Source organism: Nestor notabilis, unplaced genomic scaffold (assembly GCF_000696875.1).
Source record: "Nestor notabilis isolate BGI_N333 unplaced genomic scaffold, ASM69687v1 scaffold6392, whole genome shotgun sequence".
NCBI lineage: Eukaryota > Metazoa > Chordata > Aves > Psittaciformes > Psittacidae > Nestor > Nestor notabilis.
Window position 1 is genome coordinate 99591 of NW_009919582.1, and position 11697 is coordinate 111287.

An 11697-nucleotide genomic window follows, 5' to 3' on the forward strand; every position below is an offset into this window, starting at 1 on the left:
AATGTAGCGCCTGTAATGGGAAATGCAAGGACCATTTTCCAGATCTGCATCTGAACATAATCATTCCAGATGATCTTCAAGAGTCTATCAGCACAAGAATCACGGCTTATATTGCTTGTACCTGTACACTGGCCGACTGGAGAACTGCTTCCACACTGACTCGTAATCATCCTCATTTGCTGCACGGAAGAGGTGCAAAAGCTTGAGGACTTTTGCTGGTGCATCACTGGGAAGCTGTTCAGACGTGGTCTCTACTAGGTCTTGGAGGCTTTCCTCTATCTGCAGGAGGATTAAAATGCAGGAAGCTCATACAGATTGTTTCCCACATGCACAGATTCCAAGCTCCAACAAAGAGTCTGTCCAGTGGCTGAACTTTACCTGGCTTTCCACATTTTTTATTCTGAATAAGTGGACAGGAAGCTGAAGCAATTCACTGCCAAACTGGTACTGAAGTGACCCACGATCCTGGAATTCTTTTGGTGGGACCTCTGCTGTTTGCTTCTGCACATCAGTCAAAGCAAGTTTCTGCCTGGAATGGAGAAACCCAGGGAGATGCAGGGTATAAACGAAAAATAAACCAGTAATTCTGCCTCCCTGCATTGCAATGCAACTGCAATTTTATCAAAAGAGTTTTGTTATTGAGGGAAAAAGACAGCTACATTTGGACATGATATTCAGAACTGTACTCTGAGAAGGTCAGCACTTACACAGCAGGGCTCAAATCAGAGCTAGGTTTTGCCTTCCTGTGGGAATAACATGGCTTAAGAATTTAAGGATGAAGAGGGAGGTGAGAAGCTGTGGCCTGAAGATCATAGGAAATGTGTGTTGTGTCTTAAGGAGGGAATTAAGGATTATAGAAAAATAACTGATGGAAACTTTTATAGAAATCATCATTTAAATTAAATATTTTAAGAAGTTCATAAAAGCTTTTATGTCTCTGTGCCTCCTGGAAGCTTCAAAAAGAATTGAAAATTGTTAGATACAATAAGAAATGTTTCAATCTTTTTACTTGCACTATTACAATTCCTTCCCCATTTTGCTTGGCAAGCTGAATGTCCTGGGGACTGCAGAAGATAAAAGGTTCTCATGAAGTTTCAAATTGGATTTCCCAAACAAAAAGGGCCAGATAAATTCAGGATTAGTCTTTAAAAAAGTACTTAAGTTTTTGGAAACTTTTCAAGCAGCACAAAACCTTCATCGTTTGTTATTAAGAGTAACTGCAATGAGAGACTGTCTTTGTAAATATTTTCTATCTTCGCTACATTTTCAGCTAAAGGCATGCCTCCTATCCCACCAATTATGTTTAAAATAGGTCATTTAGGACACTATAATAAAGTTAGGCATTTGTACTGAATAACTGAAAACATTCCAAAAGCAATATTGCTGTACTACACAGTATCTCAAAATCTCAGTAGAAAATTGGTGTGTTTATTTTGGAATCTCTATGATGATCTTCTGTATCATTTCTATCCACTCCTTCCATATGGATTGCAGAGAACTGCTGCAGAAAATAGCATATAACTGCTTTGCAGACAAGCCACTGGAATTTGAATAGAAATCGCTACAGAATCAGCAGAGATATTTTTTTTCTCTCTTGAAATTTTACACAATATTATTGAAAGGGCATTTGGATGAGAAAGTGTAACATCAGGTACACTTAGACAGATTTAACTCCCTCTTCCAGAACATGATGAATCTATCATGTCTTCATTTTCATCATTTTGGGAAGATATATATCTGCCTAGAATAGATAGGAAAATGTTATACTTTGAAGAGAAGAGTAAATGAATACTAAGGATAGGATTAAAACAGCGAAACAATAGTAAAACCTCTTTTGACTTTGAAAGGTGCTGCAAAAGGCTTATATTGAACAGATCTGAAAAATCAGCTCCAAGTGTTTTAAGTCCTTGATTGTAGATTTTCTTTTTCTTTTCTTTTTTTTTTTTTTTTTTTCCCCCCCTCTAAACACAGAAAGTGCATTGTGGAAATAACTTCTGAAGACTTGGGTGACATCCACATCTTCTCAACTATCTTATATTTGGCCCTTTCTACTGGGTGATGCAAAAGATCCAGAGAAAACGGGAAAAGTAAAGGCACTACCCTTTCTGAAGGTTTAATACTTGAGGAAGAACAGTAAGGAAGATGGTCTATGCAGGCTTGAAGGAGAGTTTAAATCAGTAGAAGTCCATTGGCTCCAGACTAATACTTGCTCATAACAACCTGTAATTGGATAAGAGCACTACAACTGTATCTATCTTCACCCTGATTGCATGAGATAGTAAAGCCACTTTCACCTTTACTGCTTCTTTTTCTTTTTTTTGTTTTGTTTGTTTAGCCAAACTGAACATGTTTATCATATTAATGAAGTTAATCACTGATTTATTGACATGTACTTTCTGATGTTGCAGTTTCCAAAACTGTATATTATACCGATAGATTATTACAGAAGCAACAGAGCAATGCAAGAATACAGCAGTTGAAGAGTGGGGTTGAGATACATCTTCTGTACAGTAACCTTTATGCAAAAAGCCTCCCTCTTCAGCAGGGCACACTTGTCTACAGGGTCCATCACTAAAGCAGGTAACTAAAAACTTTTCCAATTGATATTGATGTAGATGAAAAGTTTTTCAAACATTGAAAATCTGGGGCCTTGAGATAAAAATGAGCAGGGGCATTATTTCTTAGAAAATCATATTCTCATTTTGCACCAAACTTGTTTAAGAAATATGCAAAATTTGCTGTGGAAAAGCAAATGCATTTTACATGCCTTGTGCCCAATCTTTTCACAATAAAACCCAATTTCCTATCAAGAAATAGTTTTGATGGGAGATTTGCAAGCAGCCTGCAGTGCTTAGGAAGTAGATCAGAATCCAAAGTCCTATCTAGGTTTCTTGTGACATAGTCTCCAGGGTCTCTTACTGCATTATTATTTTCCAGGGAATTCTCTTTCCGTAAGTGGCTGTCTTTCAAAGTATTTTACTGAAAATATATTAGTTCACAATTTTTCAGATGGAATTACATTTGTTTTGTCTTTTATGACATAAATCAAATATCCATGCAAAATAAAATTGTCAAACCCGCCAAGTTTACCTAACAAAATTTGGATAGAGATGTGCATGTTTCAGATTTACAACTAACAGTGAAAGTTGTTTTTATGAAATGTTTGGGATTTTATGTAATTAAATACTGGCAAACAATAAGCTGTGGAAGTAAAGAGTTTATTTCAGTTTTGGAGTTTGACCAGATTACTGAGATGTTGAATTATTTGGTGAATTACAGGCATATGTACAGTACCTTGCTTCCACTATAGCGTTTCCACCTGTTATCTCATTGAAGGGTGCAAACTGGTGGATTTCCTCAACATCAGCTTGTGTAATTACAGCTTCATTACGTGTATACTTGATTTTGTAATTATAAGTAGCAGTTGCCCGGGAATTCTTGTTTCTCTTTATAATATAAAAAAGCAAAGAAACAAAGAAAAGAGAGTCATTGAACTTCCAAATTCTGTGACTAGAAGATCTTATATCATCCACATCAACCCACTTACTTTCTAGGGCTTTTTTGTCATTGGCCATATGAGCGGTTTATGTGAATTCTGCATGCATACTTCCATGGGAGAGGTCAGGAATGGTGCCTGGCTCTCTTACTTTTACTGCTAAGAAGTGTTAGCTGGTTTTTCTTTTCCCCAAATATAAGTAATTGGTTATTCCCTTAAGAAGGAGATGTATTTTCTGAGGAGAGCAACAGTATAAGCCACACAATTTCTTATTTCAAAGGCAGAATTATATGAAGATGCAGCAGTACCTATCTTGAAGAGCAGAAACTGGACATCATGACTATCTTGTTTATTCAACGGAGTAGGTGAATTAACTCATGCTGATAATTAATGGTTTCCAAGCCAGCTAGTTTGAGCTAGTTGAAGTGTGCCTGCAGTACATGACAGACAGTTTGCAGCACAGACCTCTGCTGTTCTGTGATCTGATTTTCACACAGAAAGAAAATGTTGATAAGTAGATACAGCAGATCTGACTCTTCTCTCGTTATAAGTGTTACAAAGCAAGAGATAGCGTGGATGCCAAATGGCTCTCTGTATATGAATGTAAAATACATATACATAATACCACTCTAATTTACCTGCTGGCAGGTCTGGCATGGTTGAGTGTATGCTGAACCTGTGACCAGCTGAACTTTCTCTTCACAGCTGTTCAGGTCCTTGGATTTGGTCACATAGACTAGATTTGCCCTCTTGTTTTCCTGAATTGCGTACGTTGTGTTACAAATACCTCCAATCCCGGCCTGGTGAAAATGAGAATGTGATCAGAAATGATTGATGAAGCTTTGCACTTTCATGCAAAGCTTCATCTATTCCCCACATGAATATCCTAGTTAATTCTGTATTTTCAAAATTCCTAGTAAAAATGAATGCTTTTTTATTCATGGTATTGTCCAGAAGCAAAATTGGGATGATCATTACTTTCACCTCTTTTTCACATGTACAGGTTTCCAGTAAGCCAAATCAGTTTCACTGAGAGAACTAAAATTCTCAAGAGTTTCACTGAGACAAGATTTTGAGCCTCAGAAAGGTGAGAAACAGTTTCCAGTCAGAGCTGTCGATTATGAAATAAGATTTGAGGAATATTAATAAAAAGTGCCAAAATAATTTGATCATGCAGAATAAAATCTCAACAGCAAAGTATTTTAAAGTTAGAGATGACATTCTGCCCTTAAAATTTGCTTTTATAGGCAGTTTATAAATGTCTATGGAACACGTCTTGAAATACCAGAAGATCTGTCACAATATGAACAGCAAAAATTAAAAAGGATTTCAGGACAGTAGAGTTTTGATTGTGGGTTTTCTTTTCAGTTTTAGCTCAGATCTTCAATAATATTTCAAGCTTATATATTTATAAGAGCTCTTAAATCTCCTCAGTCAATGAGGAGATTTTTGAAGAGGAAAGTATTTGATTGCATTTTAGGAGGAAAGGTTATTTTCATTTTTTTTTATTGTTATTTATAGTGTAGCCACTCCAGAGAGCAGCTTTGGGCTATGTCAGAACAGCAAAATAGTCATGTGGTGGTTAGGAGGCAAGACATACCCACTTCATCTTTAGCTTAACAGTATTCCTAAAGACGCTGTGACTTTGGTAAGGGCTGGAAATAAGAATTGCCCAAGCTCTCTGAAAGAATGGTACTCTGTGAGTACAGGCGTGGGGCTCCTCTGCAGATTGTAGGGTGTGGTGGAGACAGCTGGACTTCAAACAGGAGTGTCCAGCCCACTGCGCTCAGTGGAATGAAGCAGCCTCCTGCCTAGCTGGACTTTCTAGCTGTGTGCAGTCCACGGCTAGTTCAGATATCCTTACCTTACACCCAGCAGGATGCAACATAGACTTTCCCAGGTAAAGCCCTTTAAACCCCACTGCAGTTCAGATTTTGGGACTAATAATGCTTATCTTCCTTTACAGAGTGACTTGAGATTGTCAAGCAAGGGTGCCAATGCTCATTAATCAGTTGCTGTCTGAGAAGAGCAAAGAAAACTTGGAAATTATTCTAGGAGGTGAAGTCACATATATTGCTTAGCAGCAAGAGTAGGACATATTGCTAACTGAATTAGAAAGAATGAAGATGTAAAATGAGATATGAGAAAATAGCATTGCAGAATATGCAACACCACCAGCAGGATTTTTATGTGCAACAAGCAGCATGAAAATATTAAATCATGTAGTTCTTTTCCCAGAAACAAATCTACTTACATAAAAATAAATTTAAAAAAAAAATTAAAGTTACCCTGGTCTGCATTTTCAATAAAAATAACATGAAAGTATAATAATTTCAAGTTTTTTGCTGATCTCTAAATCGAATGTAGTCTAATCAATGTAAATATGGTTTTGCAAAAACTAAACACATTGCAATTTCTGTGGTGAATAGTAATATCAGATGATTTACCTTGACTAAGATATTAAAACCTGAAAAACAGTGGAAGTTCCTAGAGCATCAACTGCAACTGTCAAAGCTATTGCAGTAATGTCATGGCATATATACTGTTCTCCTCCTAAAACAGGAGCTAGAGGAGATTAAAGTATGTATGATTGGTAAAAAAGTCAAATTACTGTTATTTTAGCTTTAATCTTGTGCTGCACATTTAAGCTTGTTTTAATACACTATTCAAATTTTATTTAGGCTTCAGCTTTCACAAGAGTTTACTTTCTCTAGAATCACAAGCCAGATTTTCCAAGGGTCTAATATTGTAAATGCATTTACTGAAATACTTTCATCATCCAGATTAAAAATCTGCTATTCCATGGTCCTTGTTCTGCAAGGACAGCTTAATCATGATTTCCCTAGCTTAGGTGTTTTTTGTTAGTGAAGTTTATGTCAAGAATGAATTCAGAAAATACGGTATAAGAATCTGAAGAGAAACTTACCACAATGGCTAAAACAAAAAGCTCACCTCCTGTAAGCTGTATGAATGCTGCATCTTCTTTAGACTTAACTCCAGCACATTCAGAATTCCTCTGTAGATGTTCAGAGCATCATCTGAGACAGAATCAGGAGCCATAAGGTTTCCAACATGGCCATTGTTATACTCGAACTTGATGGGAATCCTGAGTTCCCCAGTTAATACCTGGGTCAGTTTGAGCGACCGAGAGAATGAGCTTGTAGGCCAGACACCATTGTACTCTGCTGCTTCGATTGAGTGAATCTAGAACAAAGGGGGAAAATAATTCCTCTCTAATTTTTTCAAGTAGCTTTTTTTAATGCACGTAAGTGTCTAGAGCTTTACTCACATCAAAAATACACTATTAAATACCACAAAGCCTATTCAAAGGGAAAGCTTAAAAGTTATACTTTAACATAGCTAGTATTTATATACATATTTCCATATACAAAAAGAGAGTAATGCGAATGACTGTGATATTTCCACAGTCGCTGCACTCTGTTCTGTTTCATAGATAATCCATATTGCCACAGGTTGACTTGTATGAAGAAATGAGCCAGAGAAGAGGTACATGAAGCAGGTTGCTACCCAAAAGTGGTATGGAAGATCTACAGGAAATTGCAGGAGAAAGTTAATGTTGCATAAAGCATCATTAACTCCTGTTGTGAACTCTGTCGTCTTCCTCTCTGGGGTCACAGAGCACAGACAGCAGTCAGAAACTAATAACGGCATGGCTGCTGGGCCGGCCAGGTAGTCGTAATTAGTTAGAGCAGTGGAGAGCAGATTACAAAAATTGTTCTTCCTTACACGTTTTGCTGTGGAGCCAAAGGCTCAGGCACTGGCCCCAACCCCACTTTGTACTTCATACTCCAGCCTCAACCTAGTGCACATCCAAGCAAGTAGAAAGTTGTGCTAAACTATGCATAACTCAAATGATTTCTACCACATGGGAATGGGGCATGCTTAGCTTAGTTTCTCAAAGGACCCTTCCATTCTATGTGTTTTGACAATTTAAAGAGACTTTTCTCTGACACCTCAGGCTGGTGATGTGATGCGAGATGTGGATTAATTTCTCAAAAAGCCACACAGACTAAATCCTCATACAGCAAACCTCTGGAGACTGCACTTTCATATTTATTTTTGTTACTGTTGGTGGAGATCACTGCCAACCCCAGTAACTGAAGCTTATAGAGAAGGATGTTTCAGAGCAAATCCCTCATGCTGCCTCTCGGACATGCTTCTGGCATATTACATATGGGCAGGCTTGGGACTGCTCTGCAGGGTCAGGATGACATAGTTTTCCCCAGCCCTCAGGGCCCAGTCAGGACTTATGCTGTCTTCTAGGTTTTGAACACAGCTGGCAATTCTTACTTGCAGGTTTGCAATGAAAAAATTGTCAGCTGGAAACTGCCCAGGGAACACAGCTTTTTGCCTGGGCTGAATGCAAACTAGTAGGCTACAGATGAAAGATTAATTCCCCGAACCATCCCTCCAAACTAATTTAAATATAACAGCAGCAAAATAAACTTTTCCCAGAGCAGAAGGGAATAAATGTATCGTTACATTTACCTTAGAACTTGCCCCAAAATCTCTTTTTTTTTTTTCTCTTTTCTTTTCTTTTTCTTGCCTGAAATTATTTCTGTATTTATTTTTGAAATGTAAACTTTTTCCAAAAGTACTGGGGCAGGTGAAATGGCTTTGGAAGTTTTTAGGGAACAGGAGTCAAACGCTGGTGAAGACCTACCCGAGAGCTGTTTCAGTAGGAATGGGGGAGGATGTAGGGTAAGGACAAGATGGCATCTGCCTTCTGTCTGCTAGGGAAACCTTCTACTCACCAGTGTAGATGTGTGGCTCTTATTTATTTGTTGTTTTGAAAAACAATCCAGCCACTTGCAAAGGTCATGGAAAAGCAATGTTTCTCATCTATTTCTATTATAACTTGAACTTACAAAAATACTTAGTAACACAAGGCTAATCCAGGCAGGAAGGCTACAGCATTTACAAGCATTTATCAGTCACCAGTCTTTTTAATCTGCAGTTTTCAATTTACCAAATAAAAGCTTTTAAAAAGATCATTTTTCTTCTGCGTATACAGAAGACTAAGTGGAGTTCGTGTAGAGCAATTCAGGGATGCATTTCAATACACTCATTAGAAGCACGTATAGGCTTCTGTTAAAGCCAAGTGTTTTTCACATAATCAAACCTCTTAGTAATTACTCAGCATGCAGTAAAAATATACAATTGAGGATGACAAAGAATGTCATTTGGGACCCTGCAGAACAAGAAGCCACCAGATGACATTAATTATGCTAAATATTGAATCACATCCAGCTAGTGTCGCATGTTTTATTGCCTTTCATTTGCTGGTTATGAAATCAGTTGATTAAATAATCCTAGGTTGTACAGTTTGGAACAATTGGATTGATCCAGTAATAAATTATTGTGCATCTCAAATTACATTCCATTGTCTCCCTGACCACAAAGCAGAAGAAATCCTTCAAGCCCAAGGCTGGCTTGAGCTGAGAATTACCTGACAAAGTGCAAATAGAGTTTAGGGCACTGCATAAAAAATAATAGTGTTAGTTACATTCTGCCTGAGTAAGCACAACACACGATGAAACTTAATTACTTCCCAAAATCTTAAAAAAGAAGTCAAGTATGAAGAAAATTTTACCTTTCAAATTGAATACGTTTTCTTACCCTAATAAGACAAAGTTTTGGGCCAATACCACTAATTTCCACTTTACTTTTTATTCTTATTCCAGCTCTTGCAAGTCCTTTCTCTGGAAGTCCACTGAGAAGTACGCTTTCATAATTAAATGAATAAACCTTGTTTTCACTGAAATCGGGTTCTGCAAAGAAATGGTTCCCATAAAACATTGTAAGGACTGTACAAAACATATTAAAGTACCTGCATTAGCATGTGTGGAACAAAAAAGATGAATTTGTTCATTTTTGTATTGCACCTGAACAAAATTAGCTGTTGTAAAATTATATTAAACATTGATATACTTTTCAGATTCTATTTTGACTTTTACTCATTATAATTATATTAGCTGATAGGAAAATTACTTACGGTAATTAAGATGCTGGCTCCCTGAAAGAGAAGTTAAAAAAAAAAAAAAAAGAAAGAGTAATGAAATGACAAAGCAAAAAGGCCCAACCCCAAAATGTTAATGTATTTTAGTATGAAAAGCTATATCTCATCTTGTACGTATAGTGTAATTCTTTCTAATTAACTTTACTTCTAGTTCAGCACATAGCAAAATGCCTTTTTTCCCTAAACAACAAACATTTGTCATAAAATAATTTTTCTATAAAATGTTAAAGTCCGTGTTTGTAAGTGAACTATGTTTAGATTCTGAAACGTTTTCCTCAATATATTATTTTAAATTCATCAAAGCAGAATAGTTACTTACCCACCACGGTTAAAATCAGGGCTAATATCAAGCCCCTCATGATGGAGATAAAGTAAAGGTGAACATGCTGGGTTCTCTTTTATAAAGGCATGGGTTATCACATGTTTCTCTTGAAATGTTAGTTTGATAAATAAGTGTATTTTAGAACGCTTATTGATCAATCAAAAATAAACATCTCTGAGGTCATGAATGCTGACAACTTCAAATCACCTCATGTTTTCAACTAACTTTCTACGTAAAATAGAGATTTCCTTTTAAAAATATCATTTGCCATTTTTTCCCCATTTCTTCACATTGTAGTTATAAAATTTTAAGATAAATAAAAATAGTTCCTCAATCATACCTAAATAATTTATCTTTCTTCAATCACATCTTCAATCTCCTGATAATTTGCTCTTGATAAGGGTCACAGCTTTGGAGACATACACCTTGCTCTGTCATATTGAAACTCTACTTTTAGAGGAGAATTTGTGTTTGATTTCATAGATTTAGGATTGAGAAACCTTAGTGCTCATAGACATGCAATGAGAAAATGTCTTGCCTTGGTAACTGCCACAGTGTCTTTGCAAGCGTGTCTTGTTACTCACACCTTGGAAGACTAACCTTGTCAGTATGACCTTCACATTAGCTTCTGGCTAATTGTGAAAGTTTATACTGTGAAAACAATTTCTTTGTTTATGAGAAGAATCTAATAAAAACGAGTTACATTTCCAGAAGGACCTCTGTCAGTTGGGAGTGCCAGGTTCTTCTCAGTGGGTTCTCAAAAGGCTTTGGCTGCTGCCACTCTTGGGAAAATATACCTAGGATTTCCTACTTACAGTAATGACATTTAGACTAGTCCTTAGCAAAACTAAGTTAGAAGGGATTTTACACCCTAATGTCGGGTTTGCAAGTTTTTTTAATATTTTGCAAGTGTTTAACATTTACTTGGAGTTTAATCTTGTCTTTTGGTCAAATGGTACATTAAATATCACTTAAAAAAATCCACCTGGGCACAAGGGTTACTGAGGGGGCAGGAAGGAGAGCTCAGGAATGTATATCTTGTATTTGCTTGGGGCTGTGAAAGGTACAATATACTTGCAATTAATACACATAGTCAGGCAGCTAGACTTTATCCTCCAGGAGGAGAACAAGGTTTTCTTGGCTGTTGTTATTCATCAGGGAGGAGAAAGATGAAACCTGAGCACAGGTCCTGAGGTCTCCACTATCAGGCCTGAGAATATATTTACTGCAGGATTCATCAAGCAGTCCCTTTACACGATTACTTCATTCACTTGGAGTGATGCCACCTGACAGAGGAATAATGAAGTTTATTATTGTTGTGCCAGTGCACCTGAGCTGAAAGTCAGGGAAGCAGCCATGTGGCCCCTCTGCTCTGCTGCTGCTCCCCACAGCTGCCTGGGCTGGAGAAACAGGGAAAGCCAGAAGGCAAATGAGGGCTGTCTTGTTTGGATATTTTGCTACCGATACCTCCTGAAATCTGGAGAATTTTAACATCACAGCTATTTTCATAAATATGGAATTGGATGAGGAGTCAGACCTTCCTTGAAATTAAATGCGTGCCTAGTAAAGTATTTAGAAATATATGATAGACATATGAACCATTAGAAGAGATTAATAATTGGGTTGTGGGTTTAGTGTGTGTTCAGATGGTGAAAAATTAAGCGCACATGGAATTTCCCTGATGTTTTCTTCAAGGGTGTTAACTTGTGTGAGATACGACAAGATGCGCCAAGTTTGTGGGCCCCATGAAATTCAGTGGCATGCCTTTTCTGGCATGTATGCACTGTCAAATGTAGTCAGAAATCCCTTATAGTCAGTTTTTTTTTGCAGCAGGGATGG

The 11697-nt window shown here is 37.2% G+C and overlaps 1 protein-coding gene across 1 annotated transcript in view; it reads right to left on the minus strand.

The window, feature by feature from the left end:
• The window catches only part of LOC104402420 (vitellogenin-1-like), a 42950-nt gene extending 33055 nt beyond the window's left edge, over positions 1-9895 (minus strand). The window contains exons 1-8 of the mRNA XM_010010292.1: positions 9856-9895; positions 9513-9533; positions 9137-9288; positions 6449-6700; positions 4135-4296; positions 3295-3446; positions 379-529; positions 122-279 (exon numbers count right to left, since the gene is read on the minus strand). Coding sequence (XP_010008594.1) covers positions 122-279; positions 379-529; positions 3295-3446; positions 4135-4296; positions 6449-6700; positions 9137-9288; positions 9513-9533; positions 9856-9895 — 1088 coding nt within the window. The remainder of the gene's footprint in view (positions 1-121; positions 280-378; positions 530-3294; positions 3447-4134; positions 4297-6448; positions 6701-9136; positions 9289-9512; positions 9534-9855) is intronic.
• Between the last annotated feature and the right edge of the window lie 1802 nt (positions 9896-11697).